Source organism: Thamnophis sirtalis, unplaced genomic scaffold (assembly GCF_051295495.1).
Source record: "Thamnophis sirtalis isolate CommonGarterSnake01/CBP01778 unplaced genomic scaffold, rThaSir2_p1.2 scaffold_15, whole genome shotgun sequence".
NCBI classification, from domain to species: domain Eukaryota; kingdom Metazoa; phylum Chordata; class Lepidosauria; order Squamata; family Natricidae; genus Thamnophis; species Thamnophis sirtalis.
In genome coordinates this window covers 15,445,162-15,463,135 of record NW_028261395.1, presented here as the reverse complement: position 1 = coordinate 15,463,135, position 17,974 = coordinate 15,445,162, and the positions used below count along the sequence as shown (strand labels likewise).

Below are 17,974 nucleotides of genomic sequence, written 5' to 3'. Positions count from 1 at the left end.
AATCTTGACAGACTTGAACACTGGGTCCTATCTAACAAATGAAATTCAATGTAGAGAAAAGTAAAGTCTTACACTTAGGTAAGAAAAACCAAAAGTACACATATAAACCAGGCTTAATAGCAGTGACTGTGAGAGGGATTTTGGAATCTGAGTGGACAACCAACTAAATAGGAGTCAGCCATGTGCAGCAGCAGCCAAAAAAGCCAATGCAATCCTAAGCTGCATTAACAGAGGGATACAATCAAGATCACTTGTCGTACTAATACCACTCTATAAAGCCTTAGTAAGACCACACCTAGAATATTGCATCCATTTTTGATCAACCACACTATAAAAAATGTTGAGACTCTAGTAAAAGTGCAGAGAAGAGCAACCAAGATGATTAGAAGCCTGGAGACTAAAACATATGAAGAACAGTTACAGGAAGTGGGCATGGCTAGTCTAGTGAAGAGAAGGACCAGGGGAGACATGATAGCAGTCTTCTAATACTTGAGGGGCTGCTACAGAGAGGAATGGGGTCAAGCTATTTTCCAAGGCACCTGAACATCAGACAAGGAACAATGGATAGAAACTGATCAAGGAGAGATTCAACCTAGAAATAAGGAGAAATTTTCTGACAGTGAGAAAATCAACCAATGGAACAGAAGTTGCCTTCAGGAGTTGTGGGAGCTTCATCCCTAGAAGCTTTCAAGAAGAGACTGACATTTGTCGGAAATGATGTAAGGTCTCCTGCTTGGGCAGGGTGTTGGACTAGATTACCTAGAAGGTCCCTTCCAGCTCTGTTAATCTAATCTTTCCTGAATACCCAAGCTGGGACAAGCTTGACAATAAGGTAATAACAAACAACCCAGTGGTGGGTTCTGGATCACGTTGCAACTGGTACGATGCAATGGGGCCGGGCGCCCACCACATGAACACGCATAGCACACGCGCACAAACGTTAAGTATGTGCATGTATACTTACTGCCCACGATGTGTCCGCAACACTCTAGCTGCTCGGCAGAGCGCCACGCAGGTGAGCGTGCACGGAAGCCCTGAAAACCTCAAATACTGGTAAGGACCGTGGGTGGGCGGGTGGGCCCTCCGGAGCACTGTACCAGAACGGTACCTGGTGCTCCTGGCAGACACTGGTACGCCCGTACCGGGGCGTACCAGTCATAACCCACCACTGATACAACCTTAATTTTTACTTTTACGTAACAATATATACTAGCCATTTCTATAATAACAAACCTATCTAAACAGCAAAACCCAAAATTGAATTTTCCCCCATCTCCTGCACAAAGTCCAAAAATGTTTTCCAAGAAGAAACAAAGTTAATTGTATTCTTTTCTTTAATCAAATGTATTGCAATTTTTTTACCAACTTCCGAGGCCAAAATCCCTGAGAAAGGGCTCAACCTCTTATACCACATCGGACTCACTGATTAATATTCTATATTCTGAGATATTATGTACTTATTCAGACATATTGCCCAGGCAACTTTTGATGATTTCTATGGAGATGACAAACTACTTTTAAGCTGAAAAGACTTTCTGGCTTGGTTGTTTCAGAGACCTTAACAGAAAGATATGATTAGGATAGAAGATGGAAATATTTTTAACCTCTTTTGTGGGGAGGGAGATTTGCTGAAGGTACCACTTCCGTTTTGTTTCTCAAACATGCTGGCAACAGCTTCTGTTTTGCAAATTTAATATTTGAAGAGGTCCACAAAGGGACAGATATAGGATGAATTAGAGAAAAAGAATAAGAAACCTGTGACCACAACAAAGGATGCTGGGGAGTGTGTGTATGTTTGTGTGTGTGTGCGTGCGTGTGTACGTGTGTATGTAAACAGTCAAGTAGGCACCCATAATTGTGCCAATGGGATTTCGCCCCTTTTTTACATGTTTCACATGCCAATGCCCTTGATCACCCCAACAATAACAATATTTAACCAATCAAAATAAATTACGTGCACTATTAACCATGCTTGGGGTGGGAGTGGGGGAATACTGAAAAGTTGAGCATCTCAACACCATTGCCAACAATCTTGTTACCTGGCCATGGAGAATCCAGCCAGTGTTTAATACGGAGAATTTTATTATCTTTGGACCTGGTGTAAGCTTCTTCACAGATCTTATCATACTTTGCAATTTCTTCCTGTAGAATAGAAGGAGGGCGAGAGAGAAATCACAGACTGGAACTAGTGGTTCAATCAGAGAGTTAGCTTTTAACCAACTCTTATCCAGAATCAATCTTTGTCTCCTCTTTTGCATTTTCTGTTTTTTCCCTTGAGTAATGCTGACGGCCTTCTTGATGTTGATTAAATCTTGTCCACAAGTAAATGAGTGCCAATCCAATGATTAAATATCAGTATGGGAAAAGAACCATCAAATTATTTCCAAATCTAAGCAACAAGACTAATTTAATACACTAAGCGACATTATATCCATCTTGGTTGTACAGATGTAACACTAAAGTCCAAATGTGGTGTATCTAAAAGCTAGTAGCCATAGCTTTAGGCGTAACAGAAAACTATGATTAACTGCAGTTTTCAGCAGAAGAAAGACTATTTAGTTGCAAACATTCATCTACCCAACATTCTTCTTATTTCCCAAATCTGCATGACTATCTTCCCAGAAACACATATCAGAACTATTTGTATACTCAAGTCTATCAACCACGTCTTGCTTATTTATGATTTATAAATCACCCAGAAGGATATTCCTTGGGGGGCAGTGATAGCCATGTCCCATCAAAGATGTTCATTCATGGTTCTCTGTGAAAGCTCTTGACTTTTGAAGAATATGTGCAGATTTTAGAAAGCCCTCAACCATGGCCATGCTGGATGACGCCTTGATGCTTTCAAGAGCAGCTTAGGAAGGGCACCACTGGTGCCCCCTATAACCCAAACGGGAGCACTCTAAACTGGAAACAAACCAAAGGGCAATTGAAGGCAGTCTTCCACTTGTCCACTTCCTTAATTCGAACTCTGTAGTAAGCTTCTCTCAAGTCCAGCTTAGTGAAAATTTTCCCTTTGGCCAGATCATTTAACATGATCTTCATCAGGGGTAACAGGTAAACTTTTTCTACGCAAATGGTGTTAAGGTTGTTGTAGTCAACACAAAGATGAAGAGAGCCATCTTTTTTTTTCACGAAACAATACCGGCGCAGCCACCCATGACCTAGCAGGTTGGATGAACCCTGTTTTAAGTTTTTATCAATAAAGTTTTGCAATCCCTCCAGTTCATGCGGAGTCATCGAGTACATCTTTGGCTTAGGGAGTTTCACCCCGGGAGGATTTCTATACTGCAGTCCGTGGGGCGATAGGATGGGAGCACATTCAAAGCCTTCTCACTGAACACCTCCCCGAGGTACCAATATTCCTTATGGATTTTCTCCTCTCCAGCAATGCTTTTGCTTGCTGCCTCTGCCAATTCCTTCACAGCTTTGGCTGTTTTCCACCCCACTTCCCTGGCTGGTTGGAATGGATGTGCAACAGGCTCTTCCTTCAGTTCCCATGAGAGTTCCATTTCTGGAGCCAGGGTAAACCAAGTATGAGAGGCCATTCCATTCTGGGGGCTATGATAAAACTCAGAGTCTCTTGGTGATCCCCCATCCACATCTTAACCAGTTCTGTCACAAAGAGGGCTGGGCACTTTGAGCAGCAGGGGAGAAAAGCAGCCGCTGACCTGGAGAGCACATGGAGCCCTCCACCTGTTCTCCAGCAACCTGTTTTCTCTTCCCTGCTGCTCTTGCTGGGAATGAAAAAGCACCTGTCACAGCACAGCAAAATTTAGCTTTTGGTCTGACCACATCGGGAGAGTGCTGCAGGTGGCAGAGAGAAGCAGCCAGGTTGAATGCTGTTTCTGTCGCCCACACCCTTTTCTGGATGGGAGTGGGACTTACAGGACTCAAAGCGGCAACTCTTGGTTGCTAAGGTAAATTTTGCTGTGCTGCACAAGACCCAGCAAGAGCAGCAGGGAACAGGTCGCTGGAGAATACTTGGAGTGGCTCCATGTGCTCTCCAGGTCAGCGGTCGCTCCTCTCTGCCACAGCGCTTTACGGATGGGACAGTAAAGTAAGAACCTTACCCAAACTGCTGCAGCCCACCTGCGCCTGTGCGTTCCCCCTTTCCCACCCCTGAACTCTCCCTCCCCCCTGGCCTTTTGGCTGAGTGTGGCAGGCCGCAGGCCGGGTAAATTGCTTTGGCCCGGGGGGAGGGAGTGGTTTGAGGCCTGCCTGGGTTCTCTAAACAAGTGTAGACAGTGGGCCTGGCCATGGGAACTGCTGGGAAGGCAGGGAATCATGGTGGGGCTGCATGCTGCGTGAAAGGGAGTAGGGGAAGGGAGGCAGGGACAGAAGGGGAGTTAGCTAGATTGCAGCCAGTGCCACCGACTGGGATGGAGTTGTGCTGGCAGCAAAGCCAACCAGGTGAGCTCCGGGGATAGTGAGATTTGTAAGCTTACCTGTAAGCAGGCAGAGCAGGGGGGGGGGTCAGTTGGGGCGCAAGCACTGTGTGGGAAGGCAGCTTCGAAAGGCAATGCGCAGACCAGAGATTTTGTGCATGCTCAAGTGAGGACCCAGTGTGCCGCATAGGATGTGAGGAGTGACTGGGTGGGGTGAGCAGCGGGCGGGTGGGGCGAATGGGCAGGCGGGCGGGCGGGGCCAGCCGGAGGTAGCATTCTCCGAACCAGGTCAAATTTCCACTACTGGTTCACCTGAACCAGTCCGAACTGGCTGAATACCACTTCTGCAAGGCATCCACAATCCTTGGTGGGTTTCTGTAATCTCTTCTTGCTTCCAATGACACTGAACCCCATCCAAAGTCCTGAGACACTCAGAATAGATGCTGGTAATCTTTGAGAAGTTATCTTGGGGTTTAGGCTCCATTTTAGAAATCCCTTGTCCCTGATTTGCTTTTCATCTTTCTGGTTATTATGCACACATCATGACTACTGTTCTTTGTTCTTGTTTTGCTTAATGTTGCTAAATGTTAAAATGTTACTTTATTTTTAAAGGCTTAGAAGTAACAACCTGTTTCCACCATTAGTTACATATAGAAAAATAACTATCAGCCGAAAGATGCCCCACTTGGAGCAACAGGTTACAGCAACATTCCTTGTCACAAAACCAGCATCCCCCCCATCACCACGGTCTACCTCAAACTCTTGCAGCGTGACCACCCCATCGGCAATCAGCTGGTCAGCATACTTTTTCAACACTGGCACCTGCTTTGAAATCTGCTTGTACATCAGTGGTTGAGTGAACATGGGCTCATCCATTTCGTTATGGCCTCGTCTTCGATAACAAACCTGCAGAGGAAGGTTGGGTTTTCATTAGGATGAAGTCCCAAAGATGCTTTTTAAGAGGCAACTAGATAATCTTTGTTGTTGTTTTTTCTGAAGACGTTTTGCTTCTCGTCCAAGAAGCTTCTTCAGCTATTCAGCTTCTTCTCAGATGAGAAGCAAAACGTCTCCAAGGAAAAAAACCAATAAAGTCCAGTTGCCTCTTGAAAAAGCAGGATAACTACAACCAGGATGATCGAGAATGTCCATAGACATCAGGATGAAGTTGTAGTCTAGTCACTCTCTAAACAGAGCGAATAAATTATTCCTTTCTTTTCTGATGTCTTTTTCCATGTAAAATGGTGCTCAAACTTACTAAACTATGAATTGTTGATATGTATATATTTATTTATTTGTTAAATTTGTTTGCCACATCTCACTGTAGGGCTACCAGCCAGTATCAGAGGCTATAGGAAGGTCATAAAAAAGAAAGAAAAATGAAAGGTGTGTAAACAGAACAGAAGTAAAATAATAGAACAATAAAATAAACAATGACATGCCAAGAATAAATACATCAGTATGATAACCATAAAGATGGATGGTGTGTGTGGAGAGCAGAAAACAAGGCGGGGGGGGGGGGGAGAGGTGGATGCCATCAATCTAGCAATCACCTCTAGCATTGCATGTTCTTTGCTGCTATCCACCCTATTGCAAGTTTTTAAAAAAGCAAAATATGAACTGTTGGCAAGCATAAGTGGTATATTTTTAAAGAGGAGAATAATTTTTGGTTTCCTGCAGAGTGAAGCATCTAATCACAGCAGCCTGAGATCCTATTTTTCATTGACTTCTACATATATTTAAGAGAACCGTTCAGCTTAGTCACACTGTCTCACATTCAGGATCTCTGCATGGAGAACTTAAGGATCAGCATTTGAAAAGTGCAGGCATTTCCTTCAGAGACTAGGGTTCTAAAGGCAAGATTGTACTGATGGTCTCTTCTCACAACAGCTTTGCTCCTGAGAAATTCCCAGGAGACGTTTTGCAGCCACAGCCGCAGAAAACACACTTTTCTACTTTAAAAAGAAGCTGCTTTAAAAAGCTCTCCTGGGCGCACAGGAAATAATATTTTATGTCCATGTTTAGCTACCCATTTGAGTAAAGAATAAGAACCCTCACCAGATCTATAACCACATCTTTGTTAAAAGTGTTTCTCCACTCGGCAGCAACACTGCAGACATACATCACCGCTTCTGGATCATCAGCGTTCACATGGAATATGGGTGCATTGACTACCCGGGCCACATCTGTTGGATAGGGAGAGGACCGAGCCATTCGTGGGTCTGTAGTAAAACCAATCTAAAATGTGAGATAAACTGGTTAACCAAGTAATTGCAGTGCTCCTCTTCTTCACTTCTCTGTTATGGAAAGCTATTCAAGTGGACTCATTGATGTTCTTTGAACTGGGTTGTTTTGCCTGCAGATATTTCATTGCCAAATTAGGTAATAATAATAAAAAACCCACTGATGATGTTACCTAGCTGGGTCATGAAATGTCTGCAAGAAAACCATTAGGCTCAAAGAGCACCGAGGACTCCACAGTACAAACCAGAATTGTCTTCTATTGAATTCATTAAAATATCTGAGATTTATGTTTTGGTACTGACTTCTATGACAGTATCATATGCTTGGTGTACAACTGTTTTTGTTTTTTTTTGAAAAAGTATTAATTCATTCTTTTCTTCTCCAATAAAACATCATTTTCAGTAGCAAAAGAGACAAAACAAAATCTACACATTCCATGGCAATTCAAGATTGGTTTAAACAAGCATGACTTTGCTTTAAATTCAGAGTTAATCTGCACATGCAAAACAATATTATTTGGTCTGCTGACACTTGCTTTTAAGAGAGTGGAAGAGGGGGGGAGAGGAGGGAGGGGGAAGGGAGGGATGATAGGAGGGAGAGGGGGGAGGGAGGGAAGGAGAGAGAGGGAGGGAGGAAGGGAAGGAGGGAGAAAGAGAGAATGAACCAAATTCCCACAGCCAGGAATCTCCAACTTAATATCCTCCAAAAGTGTTGGGGTTACAACTCTAGTTAACTGGATCTTCTGAGAGGTGTAATTCTTAACCCATATTTTTCTGCCAAAGAACAATGTGGTTCCATGCAGGACCAAATGTCACATAGATTCTATTATCTATTACAGTAGCTTCACAAAGAGCTGTTGAAAGATGCTAATGCAACTCAAATTCTTAAGGACGGTCTCTGCTTTTACCTGATTGTTGACCACAACATGAATAGTGCCATTTGTGGTATATGGTGGAAGATCACTCAGATGGAATGTTTCATAAACCACTCCTTGACCAGCAAAGGCTGCATCTCCATGTAGAAGTATAGACATAACCTAAGTCGTAATGGGTTTAAAAATAATACATGTAGTTACCAACCAACCATCTTACAAACAAGCATATCCTTTTGGGATGGAATTCACAAAGATGATTATGAAGGTGATGCAAGCACGTTGGGAGAGGAGCTGTGAATGTGAAGCAGTTGCATGAACCAGTTGTGGGTGTTTCTTTAAGGATTTGTGCAATACTTTAAAAGTTGCACCCTAGAACCACTTCATGCCTTCAGCCAAGAGCAGTTCTCAAAACTACCAGGTGGGTCTGGAAAGATACGGCTGCTGTAATGATTTTGAAAAGGAGGGCTTTGCATTTCCACAGATCCTGAAGCACTTCTTCTGGAGATACAGACACGGAATGTTGGTCCTACCTGAACATTCCTCTCAGCGTGGCGCAGGACGGTCCAGGAATGGGTTGTTCAATCCTTATTTGCCCAAGAGACTAAATCAGAATTGAAGCCATGCCTCCAGCTTCCCCTGCTGATATCCAATTCTGACAAGGCGCAGCTCCAACTAGAGAAACAAAAGAAGAACAGGCCCCGCCCGCAGCATTAGCAGCCCCCGAGGACATGGACCTAACCAAAAACAATAACTAGGGTGGGACCTGGACCGTCCTGCGACACACTGAGAACATCGTTCAGGTAGGACCAACATTCCTTCTCCAGCTGATGGCACAGAAGGGTCCAGGAATAGGACATACCAAAGCCGCAGTCCCTAGGGCGGGAACTCACTGGTTCGTGGCACATGAGGGAGCATGTACCCTCTGCAGCACCCTATGCTCAAATGATGCCTCTGCAGATGCAAACGCATCCAATCTATAATGCTTAATAAAAAGTGAAGGGGAAATCTACATCGCAACTCTACAAACATCTCCAATTGGGGCCTGAGTGTTCCACGTGGCTGTGGTGGCCGCACTCCTAGTCAAATGAGTTGTTTTCCCCTGTGGTGCTGGTTTGCCTCTCACCTCATAAGCCCTGGCAATACAAGCTCACAACCAGCGTCCAATAATAGAGGAGGACACCTGTGACCCCACAGCAGAAGGCTGGAAAGAAAAAAACAATGCCTCCATTTTCCTGGAGGACGCCGTTCTCTTTATGTAAATACGGAGGGCTCTCCGCACATCCAGCTTGTGCCACGACGTCTCCTTTCTATGAGAGGGGTTAGGGCAGAAGTCTGGTAGAATTATCTCCTGGGCCCTATGAAAATAGGAATTTATCTTGGGGATAAAGGTGGGATCAAGCCTCAGTACAACCTTGTTAGGTTGGAAAATACAAAGGTCCTCCCTGAGAGAGAGGGCACCTAACTCTGAAATCCTCCTAGCCACCGTGATGGTGACTAGGAACTGCAAGGACATGGTCCTCAGCAGTTCAAAGGGAGGATCCACTAGGGCCAGGAGGACGTGGACAAATCCCAAGATGGGAACCTGTAAACTACCGGGGGCCGAAGGTCAGCTGCCGCCCCGTAGAAATCTCTTCACCACCGGATGACGGCCCAGGCCCTCCCGGCCGTCCAAGACCAGGACAGTCGACAGGGCTGAGGATATTAGGAAGCGAAGGACGTTTGGGGTCCACACGTGCCTTACGGCACCAAGTACAAAAAGTGGACCGTTATAAATCCTGGTCGTGGCAGGGCATCTGGAAGCCACGATGATTCATATCACCTCCAAGGAGAACCTTGCCTCTCTTAAGATCTCCCTCTCAAATACCAGGCGGTCAACTAGAGCCATTGAGGCTCCGGATGGACCAGTACCCCCTGGTGTAGGGAGATCTTCTCCTGCGGGATTCTCCAGGGTTTGACAATGGACAGACCTAAGAGGTTCCCGAACCAAGATTTGCGTGGCCAGTATGGTGAGACCATGATTACCTCCACCCCTTCCTTCACTATCTTCTCCAACACCCTTGCAATCAATGGAAGTGCGGGAAATGCATAAAGCAGACCTGGGGGGCCACCTGCTGCATAGGATACTGCTTCCTTCCGCTCCCCGAGTCGGGAACCACGTGGAAAACCTGGGGAGCTGGACATTTTCTGGGGACGTGAAGAGGTCCACCACTGGCCATCTGAATCTCTGCAAATCTCTTCGAACAGTTCCGGTTCCAGCTGCCACTCCATCTGGTCCACTGTGGCCCTGCTGAGCCAGTCTGCTTGGTGATTGGCATCTCCGGATATGTTCTCCACCTTGATGGACAACAGGTGCCTCTCTGCCCAATGGCCCAGAAACTGAGATTCCACCCAGAGGGCTCTGGAGTGAGTCCCTCCCCGCCTGTTTACATGCGTCTTTGTGGCCATGTTGTCAGTCAAAAGTAGGACATGTCTTTGCTCTACAAGGGCCTGAAAATGTCGAAGGGCCAGATGAGCCGCACGCAGCTCCAGCCAGTTTATATTATGTGTAAAATCCAGAGGGGACCAGTGACTCTGGGCCAGCTGTGTCCCCAGAAATGCCCCCCAGCCATAAAGGCTTGCGTTCATGGTCAGAGTAAGTCTTTCTGGTTCCCTGAACACACACCCTTTGGCTAGCGCTGGGGAAACCTTAGGGAGAGTCCCACGTGGGGGGGATACTCGAACTTGAAAAGACGAGGCGCTGCGCTTGTTCCTTTGGTACGGGAGCAAGAACCACTGGAGAATTCTAGCATGGAGCCTCGCACAGGGAATAAGATCTATACATGAAATCATCTTCCCCAACAAGTGAGATAAGGTGACTATGGGCGACACGCTGTTCTCTCTGCACCTGGTTGACCAGTTTCACTAGACTAGCCCTGCGATCCTGGGACAGGAACACCATGCCGGAGGAGGAATATGATCGCTCCCAAATGCAATAGTCTGGTAGAAGGTCGCATGTGGCTCTTCTGGAAGTTTACAGAGAACCCATACCTCTGCAGGGTCTCCATTGTCAGGCCTAGATCTTGAAGGGACCACTCTGGGGACTCCGCCTAGAGGAGGATATCATCTAAATAACAATGAAGTCTGATGGGAACCGTTCTGAGATGAGCAGCCAGGGCTGCCAGGATCTTCATGAAAGTCCTGGGAGCCACGACAAGGTCAAAGGGAACAGCCCTATGCTGGCAGTGGTTACCAGCATAGGAAAACCTAAGGAACTTCCTGTGCTCAGGGAGGATAGATACATGAAGGTAAGCCTCAATCAAATCAATGGAAGTGAGGTAGTCACCTTCCCTGATACCTTCCAGAATGGAACAAAGGGCCATCTTAAACCGTTTGTAAACTAAGTAGCAGTTCAACCTTTTAGGGTCAAGGATCACCCTTCAACCCCCAGAGGACTTTGGAACCCCAAAGAGGTTGGAATAAATCTTCCTGCCCCGGTCCTCCTGGGGAACCACCACCACCATTTGGATCTCCATCATGTAGTCTATCGCCTGGCGCATGAGCTGTCTCTTAAGTGCACATTTGGAGGATGTAAACGTACGAAAGGAATTCGGGGGGATGGAAAGGAATTCCAGTCGCAGGCCAAACTTTACCATATTGAGGACCCAGAGATTCGAAGTAATATTCTCCCATCGGTCAGCAAACAACACCAACTGGCCATCAATGGGAGTCATCCAGACCCGCTCATTTATTCCAGAGGAGGGGCGTCTGCCTCCCCCTGAAAGGGCCGTTTACCCTGGGGTTGGAAACGTGACCTATCCCTGTAGGAAGACCTATCCTGACCCCTGTCCTAGCATGGCTGAAAGTTTCTAGGCTGGTAATGATAATCTGTGTCAGTACCCCTATAGGACGCCCTACGTGTAATGGTGTGTACTTGTGTTCCTGCTTTTTAGTTGTGGCAGGCAAAACCTTACGTTTGTTCTCATCCTCAATGAGGCTTGGGTCTAGAACCTCACCAAATAGCTTTTTCCCCGCATATGGGCCGGCCATGAGCTTCCACTTCACTTTGGCCTCCGCCTGCCAGTTTCGAAGCCACACCATCCGCCTAGCTGAAACAGAGGAAGAAAGAGCCCTGGAGGCAAACTTAGCGGCGTTCAAGATTGCATCCTCCGAAAACTGAGTCGCAGCCATAACCTTGCTGATGTCCTGAAGCAGCCTCACATCATGCGCTGGGACATGCTCCTGCATTTGCTCAAGCCACATCAGTGTGGCACGATTAAAGAAGGAGACAGAGGAAGCGGCCTTAATCACCCATGTCTCAATGCCAGTTCAGTCCCCTTATCTTCTGTCTTTAAGTTGTCGACCACATCACTCGCCACCATGGGAGTTGGAGAAGCCAAGGCAACTACAGGAGCCTCCACTTCTGGAACCTGGAATGCCTGGGAGAAATCAGGCTCCATATTATAAGAACCGTCTGTCATTCCCACCTTGGGTGGGGAAAGAAGCTGGCTTGGCCCACTGCTTCTGGATGACATCTAGAAACAGTTTTGGTTCACAGATCTTCTCTTTCTGTGCCGTGGGTTCCACAAAGAAACACTTTTTCTTTGGTGCTGGCTTAGAAGTTGAAGCCTCGGTCCCGGCCTCCTTCTCCTTCTTTTTGTCCTCCTCTGTCTCAGCGGCTGCAGTGCTCCTGGTTTTAAATATCAAGGAATGGAACAAATTAGGAAGAAACAAACTGGCAAAGGCAGGGGAATCTGGTGCCAAACCTTCATCATCAGAAAGCTATATCTCCTTTTGTTCATCCTCTTCCTGGAGTGAAACCTCGCTCCTCAGTGAAGGAGAGACCTCTCTCTATGTTCTGTCTGGGCAAGCAACCAGATCCTGGATATGTCTGTGCTTGGCCTCCAACAGCTCCACGTCCTCCTGGTCAGGTGGGCAACCCTGGAGGGCTATGCCATGTGCAATGGTTCGATGAATAAGAGATTGAATGTTATCAGGCAAGTCTTCAAATTCACCAATGTCATGACTGGGCCCAGGCTTGGGAATCAGCGAGTGCCTGTGTCCTGGTTCAGGAGCAGGCATAATGCGTGGAAGCGGATGGTACTCGCCTTCCTCGTCCTCAACCTCCGAAAGTGGGGGTGAGTTGGAACTGGCCCTTGGGGATCCAGAAATCCTTGAAGAAGGGGATGGAGAAAGTGGAGCCACCCTGAGGAGGGGGGGGACCTCACCAAAGACAGAGGAGCCTTATCTCCGCCTCCCTGCCTGGACTTCTCCCCATCCCCTGAACCCCCTTGCCTGGGTTGAGCGTGCTTCACCAGTGAAGCAGGATCCTGGGGGGAACTCTTCCTCTTCTTGGAGCTCTTTGAGGGAGCTGCCAAAGTTGCCCCAGAGTTACTTTCACCAAGGGAATCAGCCATGGCAATGTAGCGATCTCCATGCCCCAAGGCCTCACTCTACCCAGGTCAGGAACCAGCACAGTAATCTGTGACTGTTCTTACTGGAGTTGGCACTCACAATCAGCCTCATGATAGCGAAAAAGGGGCAAGAAAACGGCTGCTGACCATGTGACCCACCGGATGCTCAAACAAAATGGCTGCTGCCTCATGGTCACTAACAAAACGGCCACCGCCACGAGGGCCTCCCCAAGATGGCCACCGCCCAATAAAGTGTCCCCCCAAAATGGCCAGCCCAGGGCCCCATACTCACCAGGGAGAAGCCTTCAGGGAAAACCAGCAGTGTTGGTGAGCAAACAGCCCCAAGAACGTCCAGTCAGCCATGCAGCTCTCCCTTAAGTCCTGTTGGCGCCGTGTGCCCTCTTGTCGTCCGTCCGGCGACACAGGAACGCCGGCGTGCCACACACACATTTCCTGCACCAGCAGCCTCGATGTCTGCCCGCTGCAGCCCCTGAGAACCAGCGGCAATGCAGAGAAATCTCCCTGGCCTCTTACGAGCCAGTAATCGGTATCAAGCCAAGCAGAGCCACAATAGACTCCAATGGCCGGCTGCTTACTTGTGAGGAACCTGGGAACCTCCAGGAGGAATCAACCCGCACAATTCACTATCCTAACACAAACAGGTGGGAAAGAACTTGTGAGCCAAGTTCAAACACCTTCCTTCTGCTAATAACATTAAAGATAAGCGAAAGAAATACATAAATGAAAAACTATTTTCACTCACAGCAAAAAAAAAAAAATCTCTTTTCGGGCAAGACTGAGTTGGAATTGGATATCAGCAGGGGAAGCTGGAGGCGTGGCTTCAATTCTGACTCAGTCTCTTGGGCAAATAAGGATTGAGCAACCCATTCCTGGACCCTCCTGCGCCATCAGCTGGAGAACTACTGGTTATGGTCTTTAGTGTCCTCAATGTCTTGGGGCCAGATTCCCTAAAAGAGCTTCTGGAGCTCATAAATAATCCAGCTTCTCTCCATATTGCCATGGCTGACTCACGGTGGCCAACTCGCTGTGGAACCACTTGCCATGGAACAATTCAACCCAGGATAACTCAAGAGAGGGACAAGTAGAGAACTGCAGCTCACCCCAGCCTGGAGGACTTCCAAACTTGAGAAGGTTCAAACCTAAAGCAAGACAAGGCCCACTGCAATTCACTTGTCCCTCTCTTGAGTTATCCTGCATAGAATTGTCCCACAGTGAATTTTCTCACAGTGAGTTGGCCATGGCAAGGTGTCCTAGACCCTCTAGGTTGCACAGTTATGACACTGACATACCAGACATAATTTGGGTGCCATCATGGTTTGTACTGAACATCCATGGTGATTTCCCACTTATCTTCTATAAATTCAACAGGAGGCAAAATGAGCTTTGAAAATGGAACCTGTATGACACTCGACCAAAACTATTAAGACAATGTTACCTTTCTTCCTTCGGTATCCCCTCGGTAAAACTGTTCAGCTTTGGTTTTGCCTTGGACAACAGGATCTACCGCTTCCAAATGAGATGGGTTGGCCACAAGGGACAGGGTTATCTTTTTGTTCGTTACTCGATTGATTCGCTCGTGATACATTCCCAAATGATATTTTACATCTCCAGATCCCTTAGACAGTCATAAATTAGGAATGTTAGTATACGCATATGCTCCCAGGATCGATTGGCAGAATGTTAAGCAATGATTTCTTTACCTAAACTCTGACTTATTTATATGTCTTTATCAAATCAGCAAAATACAATATACCAAGAGTCTATGGAGCTTCTCAGTCATCCAGGTCATGGTTGTCCCAAAGGTGCTTTTTTTCAAGAGGCAACTGGACTTTCTGGTCTTCAAAGGAAAACCAGAAAGTCCAGTTGCATTTATACCAAGAATTCAAAGTTTGCAGCTGACTCTTGTAAATTTGAGCTTCCTTGACCTGTGTTTTGTTCTTTATTTCATAACTTAGTTGAATCCTAGCAGGAGAGTGTTTATGTTATCTGTTAAGTTTGTGAACTGCCCAACAGCAAAATAATTGATAGTACATCTATTCTAGCTATGGTTTCCAGAATAGGTGGGCAAAACTCCAGGTAATCAGTAGAGGCTAGGGAGAACTACAGAGTTTTCTGTGTCTCTTTCTTGGCTTCTGGTATTCACCTGAATTTCTGGTAGCCATCCTTTTTCTATATATTGACATTCCACCATTCGGTACAACAATTTAATATTCACAGAGGTAGCAGAAGAAGACTTCAAAGCTACTTTAAAAGAAATAAATGCTACGTGCCTCTTGGAAAAGTTGCTTTTCCAAGAGGCAATTAGACTTTGTTTTTCCTTGAAGACATTTGACTTCTCATTCAAGAAGCTTCTTCATTTCAGAACTGAAGAAGATTCTTTGGATGAGAAGCAAAACATCTTCAAAGAAAAAACAACAAGAAGAAAGTCCAGTTGCCTCTTGAAAAAGCCCCATGAAGGGACAACCATGACCAGGATGACTGAGAATCTCCACAGACAATGACATCCTGATACACCAAGGGTAGAATTCTTTTTTTTTTAAATGAAAACACATTTAGTGTACAATGTAAACAATTATTGTTCAGCGACATGGCAGAGCATCAAAATTAATTAAACAAATGGTCACTCTAGCTTTTATGGAAAGTTGATCAAGTTTCCAAAATCCAAAATACCCACACAGCAGCATGTTCAAGATAAGCAATTGTAGTCGACAATATTTGGAAAAGTTGAAAGGATATTTTCCCACCTCATCTGCTGCTTCAAGCTTTGGATCAAATTGACAAAATATTTGTTCAAGTTCTTTTCGAATAACATTTGCCAACACATTCAGTCTTCCTCTAAGGGGAAAAAAAGCATCCAAAATAAATCACAAGAGATAAAAATCAACAAATCTATACCATACAATCAATGGTTAAGATCAGTGATTGGTGTCATACATCATGGTTTAAAATGTTACTATTTCTCTCCCAAATGTTATTATCAGTATATTTATACCTCATCTAAATGTGAACAGAACTGTTTTAAAAGATGAGACAAACTGCTGAAATTAGAAGACCATTAATAAACAGAAAATAAGCTGAATGGCAAACTGCCAATTGTTGGGAACAATGGACAAGAGAATTGGGGAAAAGCAGCATGCAAGAGCATTAAACGTTAAAATTCGTATGATGAAGGTTTATTAATTTGAACTTTAATTTACATTGACAGAAAAGCAATTTTTTAAAAAAAAACAATAGGAAAGGGAGATCCTAAGAAAAAAAGATTTGAGGTGCCCTTCCCCCAATGAAGAGGAATGATCTTGGTAACAGAATGGATGAGCGCAAACACGGTAATACACTAAATGAAAAAGAAAACCCTTAATATTATTAGGAATAATATTCCATGTAAATGTGGAATTTGTTAGCTATTAGCTGCTACTAGCCAAAGGTGCTTTTTCCAAAATGATTTGCTTCTCATCCAAGAAGTTTCTTCAGTTCCGAAGAAGAGCTGAAGAAGCTTGGTGGATGAGAAGCAAAATGTTTTCAAAGAAAGAAGCAAGAAAATCCAGTTGATTTTTTTTTGGCGGGGGGGGGGGGGGTGGACACCTCTGGGACAACCATGACCTGGATAGTTGAGAATCTTCATAGATATTTAGGAAAGTAGATGATGCACTCATTTATGAAAAGCAAAATTCCCTGCCTCTAATACTTTAATTCTTCCGACATACAATGCAATCTTCTTGTTCAGAAATATGTCACTCTGCTGAGAAAACAAATTCTTGTTCATAGAATGTAAATGTGGTTTGTTACTTGAGGAAGCCTGACATAGTTTAGATTTCAACGCAGTCAAATCGGCTTCTAATTCAAACTCAGCCTCCTCTGCCAAGATCTCTGGCAAATGTTAGTCACACTTCCAGTGAACTGTGTTCCCACACCCAGTCTCGTTCTAAAGGCAATTGGTGAACCACGATTGAGATAATTCCCTTCCGCTCCCTACCCTGAGCTCTCAATAGTCCTGTGTCGAAAAAGACTGATGCAATGTTAAAGTGCAGGAGTTAGAAGGTAGTATTGCAGGCTGACTCTGCATTCCACTGCCAGGAGTTCAAATCTCACCAGGCTCAAGGTAGACTCAGCCTTCCGTCCTTCCGAGATTGGTAAAACTAGGACCCAGATTATTGGGAACAAGATGCTGACTCTGTAAACCACTTAGAGAGGGCTGTAAAGCACTATTAAGCGCTATATAAGTCTAAGTGATATGGTTATTGCTATTGCTATTCTACCTACCTACCTACCTACCTAGTATCTAGAGCTGTAGTGGTACAGTGGTTAGAATGCAGTATTGCAGGCTAACTCACTGCTCACTCCAGGAGTTCGAATCTCACCAGGCTCAAGATTGACTCAGCCTTCCAGCCTTCCAAGGTCAGTCAAATGAGGACCCAGATTGAGGGTAATAGGCTGATTATGTAAACCGCTTAGAGAGGGCTGTAAAGCACCATGAAGCAATATATAAGTGCTATTGCTATTGTTAAGAGATTCATTTATTGTCAATACATAACCGTGATTTGCTCCCGATGCCACTCTAGAAGTGTGTCTTGATGTTAGTAGCAATAACACTTAGATTTATATACCACTTCACGGTGCTTTACAGCCCTCTCTAAGCAGGTTACGAAGTCAACCTATTGACCCCTAAACAGGGTCCTCATTTTACCCCCCTCGGAAGGATGGAAGGCTCAGTCAACCTTGAGCTGGTCAGGATTGAACTGCTGGCAGCCAGCAGTCAGCAGAAGTAGCCTGCAGTCCTGCATTCTAATCACTGCACTACCATGATTCCCTATACGTCTACAAACAAAAGTGAGGCCCAAATCCCTGATAATATTCAGGAACTGCAAGCCAGTGCTTTGCTCAGGGATTAAATGACCCAGCCAGGCAATTACCTGTGGGGCATGCCCATTATAACATATTCAATTCCCATTTCACTTGATTTATCAATGATCGTTTTAAGAGCAGGAATCATGACTTCGCATCCTTCCAAGCCAAAGCGCTTTTCTGATGACCATTTCCTAGCCAGGAAATCCTCAAAC

At 45.4% G+C, this 17,974-nt stretch overlaps 1 protein-coding gene across 1 annotated transcript in view; it reads right to left on the bottom strand.

Moving 5' to 3' along the window:
• LOC106554888 (2-oxoglutarate dehydrogenase-like, mitochondrial) overlaps positions 1 to 17,974 on the bottom strand; it is an 87,388-nt gene that overhangs the window by 42,314 nt on the left and 27,100 nt on the right. Inside the window, exons 7-13 of the mRNA XM_087701975.1 lie at positions 17,828 to 17,974; positions 15,662 to 15,752; positions 14,353 to 14,532; positions 7,540 to 7,668; positions 6,447 to 6,626; positions 5,145 to 5,297; positions 2,040 to 2,142 (exon numbers count right to left, since the gene is read on the bottom strand). Coding sequence (XP_087558101.1) covers positions 2,040 to 2,142; positions 5,145 to 5,297; positions 6,447 to 6,626; positions 7,540 to 7,668; positions 14,353 to 14,532; positions 15,662 to 15,752; positions 17,828 to 17,974 — 983 coding nt within the window. The remainder of the gene's footprint in view (positions 1 to 2,039; positions 2,143 to 5,144; positions 5,298 to 6,446; positions 6,627 to 7,539; positions 7,669 to 14,352; positions 14,533 to 15,661; positions 15,753 to 17,827) is intronic.